Source organism: Tiliqua scincoides, chromosome 1, assembly GCF_035046505.1.
Source record: "Tiliqua scincoides isolate rTilSci1 chromosome 1, rTilSci1.hap2, whole genome shotgun sequence".
NCBI lineage: Eukaryota > Metazoa > Chordata > Lepidosauria > Squamata > Scincidae > Tiliqua > Tiliqua scincoides.
In genome coordinates, this window is record NC_089821.1 from 70,276,612 (window position 1) to 70,293,791 (window position 17,180).

Genomic DNA, 17,180 nt, shown 5'->3' on the forward strand with positions numbered 1-17,180 from the left:
AGACAGGGTGTGGCAGGAGGAGGAGACACCACCCATCCTGATTCGTGCACAGAGCTTTATAAGAAAGACTGCAAGAGCCCTCCTGTGGGTTGTTGGTGGTCATGTGTGTTGAGAAATTGCTATCTTCTCTCCACTATGCTGTTGCTATTGTTGTAAATTTGTAAATACAAACTGAAATGGTGATGGATTTCCTCGTGTCTGTGTACTCGCTATGTTGTGGGCTGTGTCCTTGCAGCTGCATTCCGCTGGACAACCAGATAAGGAGCTACTCTCTTCTCGACAGCCATAAAGCACTTTCACACCCATATAAGGGGAGATAGGCCAGCACACGGAGGTGTGCCGACCTTCCTGTGCTGACACAGGCCCTGGGGAAAGGTGAGTTGCATTGGCTGAGCTTGGCTAGCGCTGAGGTCTGGGAGGGCATGAGGAGGGTGGGCAGGCAGGAGAGAGGCATTTTGGGGTGGGGGAGGGCATGAGGTTGAGTGAGACCATGGGCAGGTGGGCAGGGAGCAGGAGGCAGGGCCAGAATCTGGCAGTTATGCTGGAACTTAGCATCATTCCCGGGCAGCTTGGGGCAGACCTGGGCAGCTCGGATATGTGCCACCTCATCAGGTGATGCAGATTCGAATAGAGCCATTGGAACTGCTGCGGCTCGCCCTGGGGTAAGGGGAAAAGTTTCCCCTTGTCTCAGGCCGAGCCTCAGACAGCCCCAAACTTGCGCTGGATGCAGTGCAGGCCTGCTGATCTGTGCTGTTTCCAGTGCAAATTTAGGATTACACCCTCAGACCTGTATCTCAGATTCTGAGAAGAACCTACATCCATAAGCAGTTCTTGGTGTAGTAGTCATGGCTTGTATTGATTGTGAGATACTAGTACCACAATGAGGAGTTTTAACATGCCACTGTCACCAGAGTTTTCCAGTTCTTTGCTGGGATGTGCTAACACTCAATGCATCTTGAGTTCCATATGCATCATCAGCCAACAGCCTCTGCTTGTTGTAGTGGTGGCTACCACACTGGAGCTGGTTGTGAAAATGGACCCCACATCCCTAGTGCCCTGAGTGACATGTATCCCAAGTGGTGGTTGATTACATGTTAATTTATTTACCACGCAAATCTTGGCATAAAAACAGATGTAATATCTAAACACAGAGCTCATAGCAATTTCTTTAGCCTCTGTCCCTTTCAGCTTTGCAACTGAAATGAACACAAATGTCAAACATAATGACTCAGGAGTCAGTCTTGCCCCTCTCCCATGCTTCAGGAGAGATGTCCACCTTGATGCTGAGCACACTGAAAGTGATATATGAATGTTGTTTGTATGTTGCCTTATTAAGTTTTAAAAGGAAACTTTTCAAAAGTACAAAGCTGCTTGGAGATTGGGTAGAGTTTCTCAGTGAGGGCTAGCCAATCAACATGGTGCACAGCTGTGCACTTCAAACTTGCAGAACCTTTTTGTTCAGAGGTCAGCCTTGAACAGGAAAGGTACATTTGGATTGATAGCAGTGAGAGTGCTTTCAAGTTAGCTTTACTGCTCAGGCAGAGCAATCCAGAGGCTTATTTAAGCAGGTGCAGGCCCCCTATGCCAGACTTTGAGTGTCATGAATGTGCTGTAAAGCACAATCACGGCAAGTCGGGGAGTCAACAGGGCCATGCCAGCTCCCAGAGGACAGATTCGAACCCTGCACTGGTAAGTTTGTGCCAGCCAACACAGGCCAAAGCAGGGGATGGAAGGAGGGTGGAATGGAGGTGGGAAGAAGACATTTTACAGTGGGGAAGAGCAGATCGGGAGGCAGATTGGCCGGGGAGGAGGTTGGGATCAGCCGCAGCAGCGCAAGCCAAATCCTAACCCCTACTCCCGGGCCCTGAAGCCTTACACAGATTTGCATCAGCAAAATTGCAGGCACATATCCTAGTAGCCCCATAAGGGTGGATGGGTTATTGCTCTGGGTAAGGGGTAAAATACCCCCTTACCTGGGTGCCCTACAGCTGGCCCTTCCTTCAGTTAGATACAGCACAGGCCACTCAGCCTGCCTGTTCCAGCACCAATTAAGATTGTGCTCTAAGAAAGTTATGTATGTCCTCACCTTACTCTCTACAAGGAAAAGAGCTGCTGCATCACACTTCCTTCTCAGTATGAGATTAATAGGTCTGGTTCAAGCCTTCCTGGCACAAAGGACCAAGCAGGTTTGAACTGACACCCCCCCCCCCCGCATGTACAAATGTAACATACTGACCCCCCCATCTTCACAGTGGCAGGAGTAGCACTTAATCTTGTTGCTACTTCCCAACATGCACCTCCTGCCCTAACAGATCACCCACCCATGTGAAGAGAGCAAAAGGAAGGGGTAGCCTGGCTTCTGAGGTCCACTGGGAATGACCAGAATGCCAGATGCAAGGGAGGGCACCAGGATGCAGGTCTCTTGTGGTCTTGTGCACTCCCTGAGGCATCTTGTGGGCCACTGTGAGATACAGGAAGCTGGACTAGATGGGTTTTTGGCCTGATCCAGCAGGGCTCTTCTTATGTTCTGGAGCAGGGGTGCCCAAACCCCGGCCCTGGGGCCACATGCGGCCCTCGAGGCCTCTCAATGCGGCCCTCAGGGAGCCCCCAGTCTCCAATGAGCCTCTGGCCCTCCAGAGATTTGTTGGAGCCCGCACTGGCCCGACACAGCTGCTCTCAGCGTGCGGGCGACTGTTTGACCTTTTGCGTGAGCTGTGGGATGTGGGCTCCTTCCACTGCTTGCTGTTTGACATCTGTGATGCATTAGCGGCAGCAAAGGAAAGGCAGGCCTTGCTTTGTGCAAGGCCTTTTATAGGCCTTGAGCTATTGCAAGACCTTCATTCATTCATATAAGTTCATCTTTAATATATTCATTTATGTAAATTTATTCAAATTTTAAATGTAAATTAATTCGTTTTTCCCCCTGCTCCCACATAGTGTCAGAGAGACGATGTGGCCCTCCTGTCAAAAACTTTGGACACCCCTGTTCTGGAAAACAGTTGAAGGGCCAATTGAAGGGCCACGTGAGGAAGGAATATTTGCTTCATCCCAAACAAGAAGAAGCTCCATTATCTTTCACTGACCCAATTTCTCTAGTGATATGAGTTAAAAATTACCAAGACTGGTATTTGAAACTCAGTCAGCTATAACCACATGTGCACTGAAATTATTTTAACATAACAGGGCCACCTGTGTCTCTGTGGTTGATTTCACTATCATGAGGCAGCCTTAAATCAGGCTTCATAGGAAAATAGTTTCACAGTCAAGTTAAAGAAAGAGTGTCAAATATTAGCTGCTTTTTGACTCAGCCACTACCAAGACAATAGATAAGACCTGAAATTATACTTTGCATAACAATTGTCCTATCTGATAAGTTGCCTAAATTCAGATGATGCCAATATTTAAAATGTCAAATGTTTGAAACTTGAATTTTTAAGTTTCTAAAGTTTTAGGGCCAAAATTTGAAATACGCCCATTAAATTATCGTATGGACATACATACACTTTCTTCATTACTCCCAAATACTCAAAACAGTAATATAAAACTTGAATATCGGTGTTTGAAGTTCAAACTTCAATCTGCAATTTGGCTAGGGTTGAGCTTAGATCAATTCACCAATAAAATATTGGTCAATTTTTAGCACAGTCAAATAATAGATGGCCCAACTGACAATATTTGAGTGGTCACCTGACCAGCATGGAGGTTTTATACATTTTTTTCAATTCAGCACTGATATTTGTACACTGAATTCAAAATATTATAATTTCCATTTGTTTTAGCTCTAGGGTTGACTATACTCCAGTAGATCTCATTGTAAACTCGGCAATGAGAATATTACGGATGAAAAAGTCAGGAGTGATTTATACACACTCTGGATTGATTTGCTCTGTAGAAGATGTAACAGGCAATTCAGGAAAGCCTTTCCACTCATTAAAGGTGGCTCCTACCTGAAGGCTGTACTTGGTCTGTGCTCTGATTGTAAGCCAAGGACAGCTTACAATGCATACGTACATTCAAAGTCACTCTCACTGTAGCTGCGGCCTTGATTCTCCTGGTCTATTAGCACAGTCTTCCTGATCAGGTCTCCAAACCGTTCAACAGCCAAGGTCTTGTCCAAATCCTCCTCATCCTCCGTGCCAGGAAAGGCTATCTCAACATCCTCACCATCCTGCACACCAACCAGCAGACAATCAGCAGAACAGATAAGCACAGAGTGCCTAAACACAGCCCTTAAGAATGGCACAGAAAGACTGACTGATTTCCCCATTTCCTCTGCTCCTCCCCAATAGTGGCACCACTCACGTCACAAGAATGAGGCCATAACAGCAGCCATAGGCACAGCCCAGTCTGCGTAGAGCCATCAAAACAATGGAACCTGAAAACATGACTGGGTTGCCCACTCAAATATCCCTATCCCTATTTTACTATTTGATTCCATAATTTGCCTTTACTGACCTGTTGCCCCTTCATCCTCACATTTGGGATGAGCAAACTGGGCCCACATCTATCAATTCAAGATGCTCCTTCACCATCCTACTTCCTCTAGTGTCTCACAATCTGATATTTAAACTGTCAAATTCTTTCCTGTCCCCTCCCCCCACTTCTGGAAAGGTGAAGGTCCTGTGACGATGTGGGAGGAGGGGAGGCTGGGAAGGACAAAAGAAATGGGGTGGATTGGGTGAAGGCAGGTAGAACATGAGATGCTGCATAGGCCCTCACATAGTCTTAGAGCCTACAGGTGATGTGGGCTGCTGTTCATCACATGTGTACAGTGCATCCTGTTTGTTGCCTGCACAGCTGTGTAATCCTAGCCTCTGTCTCTCTGATCTGGGGCTCCAAGCCCTTGTCCCCATTCTGCTTTATTACATCCAAAGTCTCTATATCCAGTGCTTTCCAGTGCATGCTCTACCCCAGGGTCATCTACTGTGGCATGCCCATCAGAGCCTCTTTACCCTAGAACTCCCTTCAGGGTTCGGTTTCCGTCTCCCTATGCCTTTTCTAACTACCAGTATTGAGGATCAATCCTGCAGCTGTGTGCTCTGTCAGTTTTGTCTCTTTCAAAGACTCAACTGCAGCCACTGGTAAAAAATTTCCTGTCAATTTAGCCTAAGAAGCTGGTGCCAAGCTGTTGCGGACTTCTCAGTTACCATGGTAACACAGTAGGCCCAGCAGTGACAGATCTTTGCTGAACTTGAATGAGAAGAAAATGAGCCTCAGTTGAACAGTCCCCCAATGCCCATCCTTAAATAAAATGAGGATCTTTGCTGCTGCCAGGTAGATGCGTTTCATGCATCACTGCCATTGTCCAAGAAGGGCAGGGCCTCTGTAACTGAGGGTCCAGTCCTTTCCAACTTTCCAGCACCGATGCAGCTGTGCCAATGGAGTGGGTGCCAATGCGGTGTGTGCAGCATCTTGTGGGGGAGGCAGTCACAGAGGCCTCCTCTAGATAAGAGAACATTTGTTCTCCTACTCAGGACTGCATTGGCACCTGATAGTTGGATAGGATTGGGCCCTGTGTCTAATTGGAGGCAGAGCTGAGCCCTGGAATTTGTTTTCAGTATAAGAACTAAACACTGTCACATGTAAAGAGTACGGGTGAGCATATGAAGACTGCATTTCACACATTCTTGAGATACTACCCTACATATAGGAGATTATGGGAGTGGGTTTGCAAGGTCAGATGGTATTTTTTTGTGGGCAGAATTGAGCCCTTGCGATTATCATCTTAGACATTAAGGATTGCTCTGCAAGGATTGCTTCTGATAGATCTTCAAGGAGCCGATCAGGAAAAGGCTCATTTGCTTACAGTCTAAGGTGTAGGGTTGCTGACACAGTGCTGTATTTCCTCCTTATAGAAGATCAAATTTGCTGGCAGACACAGAGGCTCTGAAAGTCATAAATAAAGCTTGGTTGGCTTTATTCAGAGGACTTCTTTTGAAGCATAATGCAGCCTTTATCAGCCATTACAGATATATCCTACAAGATCACAACATCTCACAAATCAGTTTTTCAAGTTATGCAGTGGATTGCTTATTAGGTGATAAAATGTATACCTAGTGTCTTTTCACCCTTAAGTCATGGTGAATGACTTATGGTGAGGATGAATGAAACTACAGATGTTTAAATTCAGGATTCCTAAAGTAGCAGGTTTTCACGGACCTGAAGTAAACTATAGTTTATACTGAACTAAGGTCACATTTGCAGCAGGTCAGGCAGTGGCATACCTAGGGGGAGCAACGGGGGCAAATGCCCTGGTTGCTGTGCTTGCGGCAGCAGCCCCACCAGCCTCACATCCCTGCCGCCTGCTTATCCCCCTCCTCTTGATGAAGGAGGTGGCAGCACAGAATCACACCTGGAATGGCTGCAAGTTGCAACACCCAGCATGCTGCTGCTCTAGGCTGCCTCTTCTACTCCTATAAAGAAGGAGGGGAGGGGGCAGCCCAGAACAGGGCTGAATCACAGCTGGAGTAGCCACAACTTGCATCCACTCCGGGCACGATTCTGGGCCACGTCTTTTGTCTCCTTGGAGGAGACAAAAGACGTGGCTCAGAGTGGCATTGTGTCCAAAGTGGCAGCCATTCCAGGTGTGATTCCGCGCTGCCCTGGGACCTGGGTCACATCTTCCACATCCTCCAAGGAGATGAAAGACGTGCCCCAGAGTGGCGCAGAATCATACCAGGAGAGGCTTGAACTCCCAGCACAATTCTGGAAGTGATTGGGGTGATGTGATGATGATACTGCAATTATATCCAGGTCAGGGGCCAGGGGATGGCAAACAGAGTGGCAGCCCAGGCAGGAAAAAGCCCAGGACTGCCAGTGAGGTAAGGTTTGGAGTTAATGTGACAGGTTGATGTTAAATACAAATCTATATATGAAATGTCCTACATTATGCAGTAATAGTAAATTGAAGATACAGTAGCTTTCTGTTCTCTGGCACATTAGGAAATCACAGTCTAAGGTTTTGAAATGGAAAAAAGGAAGTCTTTAAAACTCATTTCATTCTGGATATGAAATGAAATAGGAATCATTTTTGACCTACCAGGCTCTTTGGAATACTGAGCCTCAAAAAATGAACACTGATAGAGAATGTGGGATTTTTCTCTCTCTTGAGATCAGTGAGCTAGTTCAATACAGATTGTTCAATACAAACTGTGAAGTCAGAGGGATGAGTAGGACTCCCAGTCATCAATGTTTGTGACTTTGGCAATTTGTACATCATTTCCAGTCATCGTGTCATTTAAATCAACTTTTAAAAATCACCTGCTGCACTGTAGTGAAGATGTCTCCCAAAGGAACAGTATTTCCAGCTGCCATCTTGCTTTATGATCTATGGGACGTCATGCAATATTTGGGCAAATATCAACCCTTCTCTTTCATTAGCAGGCACCCAGTAGGTCTGAAGCGTGGCATAACCTGTGGAGAAAGAATTGAACACATTGGCATGTGGACTAAGGAAGTGCTATGTGGCTATAATTGGAACAAATAAAAGCTAATGGAAAGTTATAACTACTGCTCAGAATCATGCGACATCCTTATGCAGGACACTGAGCTCTAAATTAATTATAAGCACTCAGAAAAGTGACCTGGATATTGCTGTAGACTGCTCAACAATTTGCTTGGCTCAGATTGCCTGCAGCTAAGTGTCAGAGGTAAAAGGAATGGTGTGTGGCATCACAATAACAACAGTGTAGTCTGATAATATCCTCCTCTGGAGAGTCATGTGCCATCCCTAGTCACCAATCTCATTAAGAAATTGGGGGGGGGGGGGAAATGGAGGGCCTACTGAGTAAGAAAAAGCCTGTGTGGGTGAGTGGGAGGGGGGTGACTGGACAGACTGAGACCATTAGGAGCAAGGCAAAGTGAGGACACAACAGGTGTTTCCACATAACAAACAGCAAAAGGAACACAAAGGAACACAAGAGTGGAAAGGCAGTCATTTTCAGCTAATCAAGGAAGTATGGCTGAGCAATCCCTCTTTTGAGTAATCCCTAAGTAGCACCTGGGTCTCACTGAGTGACAACTTGCCTTCTAATAGCCCTCTTGGGATATACTGTCTTTGCTTTGAGACATACAAAATTATGCAGGGGATGGACAGAGTGGACAGGGAGATGCTCTTTACACTCTCACATAATACCAGAACCAGGGGACATCCACTAAAATTGAGTGTTGGGCGGGTTAGGACAGACAAAAGAAAATATTTCTTTACTCAGCGCGTGGTCGGTCTGTGGAACTCCTTGCCACAGGATGTGGTGCTGGCGTCTAGCCTAGACACCTTTAAAAGGGGATTGGACGAGTTTCTGGAGGAAAAATCCATTATGGGGTACAAGCCATGATGAGTATGCGCAACCTCCTGATTTTAGGAATGGGTTAAGTCAGAATGCCAGATGTAGGGGAGGGCACCAGGATGAGGTCTCTTGTTATCTGGTGTGCTCCCTGGGGCATTTGGTGGGCCGCTGTGAGATACAGGAAGCTGGACTAGATGGGCCTATGGCCTGATCCAGTGGGGCTGTTCTTATGTTCTTATGCTTCCAAATAGTTGGAGAAAGTAGGCTGAAGATAGCTTTGCTTCTTTGCTGGATTTAAATCAGCCTCCTGAGTTTTGTTCTCCACCTATCTAGTTTTGTTTTGTTTGAAACTCACTTTCAGGGTTAGGGGCTGGTCGGTTTTCAGTATGCATCTGTGACAGTAGATTAGAGCATGCAAATGAACAGCAGCCGGGAGAGGCAGCCACAGTACTGGAGGTGATACCAAAGTCCCTCATGGCAATGGGATTGTGGGTAGCAAAAGGGCACATTAAACACATTGAGAATTAGCGCACAAAATGAATAATAATGTTCTAATGATATACATGCAGCTTTAGATTCTCCAATTGCTGACACAAATCAGAAAAGAGCTTAGAGTTCCAAGACATCCCTGTACTGCAGATGTTCAAAAGCATATTTATATGGCCCTTCAGAAGAAAAGATCATGGGCTGAGCTCAGTTAAAGTTAAGAGGAAGATGGGTTTGTGAGACAGGAAAGATCATTGCAGCACTTTGCCTGAGCTAGCTGCTTCGTCTTCAACATCTCAGAGGTGATCTGTTAAGGTCACATCTTCAAGCAGCAACATCTATTGGCTAATTAGAAGTTCTCCTCCCACTTCTGAAATTGTTGATTTACTGTTTTCCTATAAGGCAGCCGTAACACCTAATCGCAATAAAAATACACACCTTATCTCTATTTGGAATTTGCCTAGGATCCCTAGAGAGCTTCCAACTCAGTGGATTTGAGGATGCTTTTAGCTGCTCTTTATTCCTGAAAAGTCTCAAGAGTGCATTCATAAATTTTAGAGAGGTTGCTCCAGATCAAGTAACTTACAAACTATTGGCATTGTTTAATTGTAGATTCTGCAGTGGTCTTCTACCCATGTAGATTATTCTGTGCAGTGACCAGCATTGTCAAATCCCCTGAGGCCCCTGAAATGCAAAGGAAAACTGGCAGATCAGGGGGGCAGAGCTTAGTAGAGTAGCAACAGACCCTAGTGACACCTGGTGATAGAAGAAGATGGCACCTGGCAAGTCAAGGGAAGTTTTTGGTATTTCTGAGTGAAGTTTGAACAATGTGGTGAGGTGAAGGGCACAAAGGAACTAGAAAAGTATCTCAGAAATTGAGAAAATAGCCTGATTCTTAGATTCTGTCCCTTCATCTTGAGATTTTTCTGTTTTCCCTAGTGTTCCACTTAAGGAGGCTAAAACCCTGAAACTTCAGGTCAAACCTTGAAACCTGTCCACCTTAGCACTTACCCAAGTACCATTCTTAGGGCCCAATCCTAGCCAACATTCCAGTGCTGAGACAGCCATACCAATGGGAAGTGCACTGTGTCTCAGGTTAGGGGACACTCACAGAGGCCTCTGTCAGATAAGGGAATGTTTGTTCCCTTAATTCAGAGCTGTATTACAGCTGAATTACAGTGCTGGAAAGTTGGACAGGATTGGGCTCTTACAGCACAATCCTATACAGGTACACACTTATTCAGAAGTAAGCACCAAGTATCCTCTTAGGAAATGTGTTTAGGATTGCAGCCTTAACCTCCTTTCAGATACTCATGTATCTGAGTACATGAGTACATAATAAGAATGTTTGAATATAGAGCTTGCATACCATCATATTTTCTGACAATGGACTGCTGATATGGTCCATTCTTTGTGCTGAAACAGCAAATCTTGAGACAGGGATGTTACACTCCAACAGGTTTGTCCGACTCTGGAGATTTTAATCTGCCCTTGAGAAATTCAGTTGTCAGGAAAACTTGGGCAACAGGCTACAGAAGGCTTATCAGAAACATATGAAATTGCCTCATACTGAGTTAACACATTTGGTCCACCAAATTCAGAACTATTGACTTCCGTTGGTAGCAACTCTCCAGAATCTCTAGCAGAGAAACCTTTTGAAGTTCTGCTCCCTGAGATCCTAATTCGTTCAACCAGTTGGATTGAACATCAGATCTTCTACATATAAAGCATCATCATTTATGGACAGGACTTAATTTGAATCTGGATTGACCAGGAAGTTATGTTCTGAAAACTGTTTTTAGTGTCAGGGTTCAGAATGCCCCTGAATATGCACATTGTATACTGAAAATCTCCTTTCAGATCAACCCTCATGCTTCTCCCAGATTCTGATGCTAAACATTTGTGCTGACGCATCTGTCTACAATGCCATATACATGGGGGGGGGGGGCAGGGGAAGGCAGGTCTTCTGAGTCATCCCAGAAGTCTAGTGCAGCTTCCATGCAGTCTCAAGGCAGAGCATCCATCTTTTTAGAAATTAAGCATCATTCACAGGAAGAACAATAGGGACCAGATGACATCCTTTTTCAATATGTATAAGGCCAACCATGCCCCAAGGAGAGGATAGAAAAGGGGGCAGTGCAGCACTATTCCTGAATAAAAATATGGATGTTGTGCTTGAGTGTTGGGTTCACAGGCCATGCTCTGCCATGAAGCATGCTGGATGACTTTCAGCCTCTCATTTTCTTTCAGCCTAACCTACCTCACAGGGTTGGTGGGAGGATTAAGGGGTGGGGAATTAAGAGTGTGCACCCTCAGTTTCCTGGAGGAAGGCTAGAATAAAAATGTAAATAAATACATAGTTTAAAATTGCTGTAAACTCAGGTAGTCAACATTCTTATTCTAATTGCTATATTCCCTAAACCTGATGGCAAACAGTTCTAGGTTATGGTCTGAAAGCATACAAAAGAGTAGTCCAGTTCAAGCTAAGCTGGGCTGGGACTGGGTTGTGCCTGAATGGGAGACTGTCTGGAAAACTCTTATACTGACTTGAGTACCATGCAGAAAGGAGGGAATCCTAAAACTGGTGGTGCTCAAGTTCTGCAACTCAAGAAAGAGATTTTTCATTGTAGGCAATTGCAGAATTGCCTACAGAATTATAATCCAGAATTATTATTATTATTATATTATTCTGATTAATTCTGAATAATAATAATAATAATTATTATTTTTAATAATTATTAATAATTATTAAATTTAATATATTATTAATTATTAATAATTATTAATTCAGAGCTGTATTACAGCTGAATTACAGCGCTGGAAAGTTGGACAGGATTGGGCTCTTACAGCACAATCCTATACAGGTACACACTTATTCAGAAGTAAGCACCAAGTATCCTCTTAGGAAATGTGTTTAGGATTGCAGTCTATTAATATTAGTATATTATAATTATATAATATTAATTATTAATTATTAATTAATATTAATAATTAATTATAATTAATTATTAAATTAAATATATTATCTAAATAATTATTTCAGAATTATTATTACTATAATCCAGAATTATAATAAAAGTATTATAATCCAGAGTGAAGGAGCAGCTGACTGAATGGGGGAAGGACAAGAACTGTGAAATTCAGATGTAATGGAGGCTATGTTTGTCAACCACATGACAATGATTTTCTTTGGGCAAACTTTATCTTATCATAATGGGAAATTGAAAGCAGCACTGCCAACTTTTTTTCTGGCATGGCTTCTATGTCTTTAGCTGTTGCTTGACAAGCAGAAATCAGGCATGATAAGCCTTTCCATTACTCTACTTACATGCTAGCCAAAGCTCCACCTGCTGAATATCTGCTTGTCATGCCGCTGTTAAGAAGTTGGCAAGCCTTGTTGGGAGTGACTGACAAGAACAGGATTTGATTACAGACATGTGGTGTAGACACTGCTTCCTCTAAAGGCTGCTTGTTCATGGGTCAGATGGTCTACTGGCCTAATGAGTAAAACTGTTCTCTGGACATTTATAGCCATGCAAATAGTGCCTCTTTCTCTCATACCAACCAGTATCATTTTACTGTTCATTTGTGCTTCCTTGTCAATTTGCCTGTCTGTCCCCTGTTTTACATTCAGACTGTGGATGCTTTGGGGCCCTTTATTGTCTTTATTTTGAAGTTATTCACTGCTGGATAAAGGATATGTTTCACAACTGAGGCTTGTTGGGCAGATTGCGATAAACAAGGAACAGAGGAGGGCAGATTTGATTAGAGACACACGTCACTCCCAAATGATAGGCTGTTGGCGCCAAAGGGAGACTAGGAGAGAGGGACTGAATACCATGTCCTGTGCAATAGAACAGGAGAAAAGAGTCAAAATCCCATATATACAGTACATGCCCCAAATTCAGATGCCCGCATGAGGAGGAAGGGACCCAGGAGTGCAAAGGGAAATCAGAGACACAAAGTTCTAAGAATTAATGTGCAATAAGAATTAATTAATAATGTGCAATAAGGACTGGAGGCATGAACTTGTTCAAAAGACCAATACCACAAACAAAAAATGGGGCTTCTATGCTGGGGTGCTGAAACAGATGCATATTGACAGAGATAGCACCAGTGACTAATTTCTATGAGCAAGTACTGGAGCTCATACCCACCTGACAGCCACACCTTCAGATCTGGTAGAATTGGCCACTGATCCCAGTTGTGTGAGGTTTACTCAGCAGTGAGGGAAGAGCACTCTAAACATGCTCAGAGGCACATGTGTTCCAAACTGAGCCCTGCCACTGAAATAGGTTCCAGGACTGAGTCTTAGCTTAGACACAAAGTGTGCTAAGAATTACTTGCACTGGAATTTGCACAGGGGGTTGTACTGGTATCTGATGTGCTCAAGAACCTACAGATGTCACCATCAGGACTGGGCACAACTATGGGCACACGAAGTATATTGAAGCACTGACTGTATTGTTAGGAGGTGGGGAATGCATACACCTCACATTCACACACACACACAAAAATACATATATACTTGTTAACACAGACAGTGCCTAGTCAGAAATGGGGATTGTGTTCTCCCTTGCTGTCTGAATGACTCCTAAAGCACATTGATACCCTGCAGTCTCCTCTACCACCTTGATATATGCCTGGGGTGCCCTTTCTTGCCCAAAGAATTTGATACTGTATTGACTGAAAGCTCCAAACTCATGTGCTACACAAGAGAGAGGAGAGAGGAAGCCTATGGAAATGGGTCCTGCTGTGAGAGTCACAGCTCTGTGGTTCCCTGGGGAGTGTTTCTGCCTTGTCCCCAGCAACGTCAGGGACATGAAGATGCTGGACCAGAATGGGATGGAGGTGGGAGCAGGGATGGGAAGGAAGAGGCTCTACCATACCTCGCAGCTGCTGAGAAGGAGAGCTGCTTGCCTCCAGCCAGGGGTCCACAGGATGATGCACGCTGCTGCTGCTGCTGTACCTGGATGCTTGCCCTCCCTCCTGCTGCTGGAGACCACTCAACATGTGTCCATTTCCCTGCTCAGTGGCTCAGGTAGGGCGGCTGTGTCAGACACCTCCTCCTCCTCCTCTTCAGCGCTGCAGCTTCCTGCTCCTCCTGCAGGCAGCCATCCGCTACCACTGGCTCCTCTTGGAGACGAGCTGCACATTGGCTGGGCTGGCTCCCTGATTTAAAATTCTGTGTGGCGAACGCGGAGGCTGTGAGTCACTCCCTGCCTTTTGCCAGAGCAGGCAGCAGCTGAGCAAGCGGCTATTCTGGAGACTTGTGGGGGGAGGAGGGATCCACCCGAGTAGTCTCCCTGGGTACAGCTTGACTGGCATTCTCCACTGTTGCTAACCCTCGCTGTGCCTCAGGGCTTAACCTGATGCCTGCACACAGCTGCCCAGCTCCACGTACCGCTGTCGTGTGTTGTATTCCTTGTGCAACTGATGGGGTGGTTTTATTGCAGGAAGCCACTTTAGGTACCTTGGCAGAGAGGCAACTCATAAACAAAGAGGGAAAAGATCACATTAACGTGTGGCACAAAGAAAGCACAAATGTCCTTTCAAGGACGTGGTTTCATTCACATGTATCTGTTCCCATTTAAAGCAGCTTCTTCTCTGGCACTGAAGCCAGGTCAAATGAAGAGTCACTTTGGTCTTGCTGTATGCAGCAGGAGGGCAGATCTCTTTGGTTATCTTGGAGGCACAAGTTTTTGCATGGCTCCATTAGGATGATAATCTTGTGAACAGAACAATGAACAATTCATTAAAAAAAGAATAATTATGCTATGCAGGAAACAAGGAGCAAAAAGCAGCTCTGCTCCTCCTAAATTTGACCTAAGCATTTGACCTTCAGTTGTTTACTCAAAAGTATGTTGACATGAGCAACTGTTGGTGCACTATATTAATTTGTGCATAAGGGGAGGCTTTGCCATGAAGACAGGATTTTGCTCCTGGAGGGAAAAACTGGAGAATTCACGGGACAATTCTTGCCTATATCTTTAATATGCTGAATGCTTTCAGAACCAAGACAGAATCTCTCCAGTTCTAATTGGCTTATTATCTCTCCTTTTTCTTGATAGCTTGTGTCATGGCTTATTTGCATGAACCATCTGGATATGTTGTATTCCTCACCCTCTTATATTAAACCCTGACCCTCACTGTTCACTGCTGTACACTGTAATCTGGATGAAACAAGTTAGTCAGTAGGTTAGTGAGTTAGATTTATTTGATACAATTCACAAGCTACCTAGGATGGAGTGGAGCACTAGCAGTTAAATCACCATAGTTCTAGTGACATCCAGGGGTTAAATGGTTTTAAGTGGTTTGTAGATGACAGCAGTACCTACACTTCAGATTCCACAGTAGCCCCATAGTGAATTACTCCCAAGTAGCAGTCCAATCCTATCCACACTTTCCTGGGAGTAAGCCCCACTGACTCCAATGGGACTTACTTCTGAGTAGACATGCATAGGATTGGGCTGTAAGTGATGTTAAGATTCCATCTAAAGACAATTTTGTGAACTGCTTTGTTACTAAATGGGAACTTGTTTTTATTTCCTGTTATGTCAGGCTGCAGCCAGGCTAGGTTTTGGCTTCTTATTTCAAGAAAAGTATAGGCAGAAGGTTAGATCAAGTAGCAAAGGGTTCAAACTGAATCTATGAGAAAAGATGAATAAATCAATATAGTCATATATATTAAACGGTAGATGATAGCATACAATTATTGTGACTACCAAGATCTAAGAAGGTAAAAATAAAACAAAAAAGACTTAAGAATTGAGTTTTGACTAGCTATAAACCCTACCCTAACTTCAAATCACCCTAATGGTACAATCCTATGCTACTGAAACACCAGTTTGAGTGGCACAAAATGTTGCATGTGACCTTGGACCCTAGTGCAACAACAGCCCCACCATTACAGTCCCAGTTCTGATGATGGATGCACCACAGATGGTGGCACAATGCCGCACTGATGTACCTCTAACACCAGCCCAGTTACTGCTCTGCTAAACCCCCAAATGAGGTGCACCCAAAAGGAGAGACCCTTCAGTATTGTCAAATGCAACTTTGCTATAAACTGTGTTGCCTAACAATCCCTTCCTTTTGCAACAGCTCATAGCAGTAATACTCTGCTCTCTTGGTGAATGCCAGGGACTCCAACTGTTGCCACTGCTGGCCAAACACTTATCTGGAGTCTTTTTTTCCAGGACTATAGCACATGGGACAATCAGAGCAGTCATTTCTCACACTGTTCACCTCAACCCCCGTCAGGGGAGGGAAAGGTAATGCTCTGAGGCACCATGCTCTCATTCCAACAGGGCACTGCTGCATGGGCACCCAGGTAGCGCCACTCTCCCTCACAAACACTAACAATGCATTCTGAGCCAGAGATCATGTGTTGCTGACGCTGCTGTCTATGGCTTGCTTCCCTTTCTGTGTTTCTCTTTGCTCTCTGCAGGCAGCTGTCCAAGCAGGGTCGAGGACACAGGACCCTTCACATGACCTGTTGTGCAGACTACTAGGGAAGCCCACAGCATGTCTGGCAGCAGTTACCAGTGTGATTCCAGCTGATCCTCTGTGGAGTCACTGACCTACTTGCTCCAGACAGGCCCTACTTCTTTACAAACTCCATGTTAGTGAACTAACTGGTGTAGCCAGACCTCACTGACACCTACTACTTTTGCTGGCTGTTGGATAAATTGTAAAGGCACAAAAACCTTGCTGGGATGAGATGGTTGGCAACCTCACTTGTGGTTGCCACATGTCAAAAAGGATATAGTAGAAATGGAAAAGGAGCAGAAGAGAGCAATCAAAATGATAAGTGGGATGGGGCACCTTCCTTACAAGGAAAGGCACCTTCCTTACAAGGAAAGGCTACAGCATTTGGGGCTCTTCAGTCTAGAAAAAATGCAATTGGGGGCGATATGATTGAGATATACAAAATGATGCAGGGGATGGATAAAGTGGATAGGGGGAATGTTCTGTTCTCTCTCACACAACACCAGAACCAGGGGACATCCACTCAAATTGAGTGTTGGGAGAGTTCGGACAGACAAAAGAAAATATTTCTTTACCCAGTGTATAATTAGTCTGTGGAACTCCTTGCCACAGGATGTGGTGCTGGCATCTGGCCTCGATACCTTTAAAAGGGGATTGGACAAATTTCTAGAGCAAAAGCCATGATGGGTGTGTTCAGCCTCCTGATTTGGAAGTAAAATACCTCAGAATGCCAGATGCAAAGGAGGGCAACAGGATGCAGATTTCTTGTTGTCTTGGGTTCTCTCTGACAGCCCAATCCTATCCAATTTTCTTGTGCCGGTGCTGCTGTGCCTTTGGGGTATGCACTGCTTCCTGTGTTGGGGGTGCAGTCACAGAGGCCTCCTTAAGGTTTGGGAAGGAGGGGCCTCTCTGCAACCA

General features: G+C 44.9%; 1 protein-coding gene across 3 annotated transcripts in view; it reads right to left on the bottom strand.

The window, feature by feature from the left end:
- SLC4A3 (solute carrier family 4 member 3) overlaps positions 1–14,077 on the bottom strand; it is a 61,684-nt gene extending 47,607 nt beyond the window's left edge. For 2 of the 3 annotated variants that reach the window (XM_066611557.1, XM_066611555.1), the window contains exons 1-3: positions 13,661–14,077; positions 7,261–7,413; positions 4,012–4,168 (exon numbers count right to left, since the gene is read on the bottom strand). In XM_066611557.1, the coding sequence (XP_066467654.1) occupies positions 4,012–4,168; positions 7,261–7,314 (211 nt within the window). In that variant the 5' untranslated portion in view covers positions 7,315–7,413; positions 13,661–14,077. Of the gene's footprint in view, positions 1–4,011; positions 4,169–7,260; positions 7,414–9,357; positions 9,456–13,660 lie in introns of all 3 variants that reach the window. The other variant, XM_066611556.1, reaches the window with a different exon arrangement.
- Between the last annotated feature and the right edge of the window lie 3,103 nt (positions 14,078–17,180).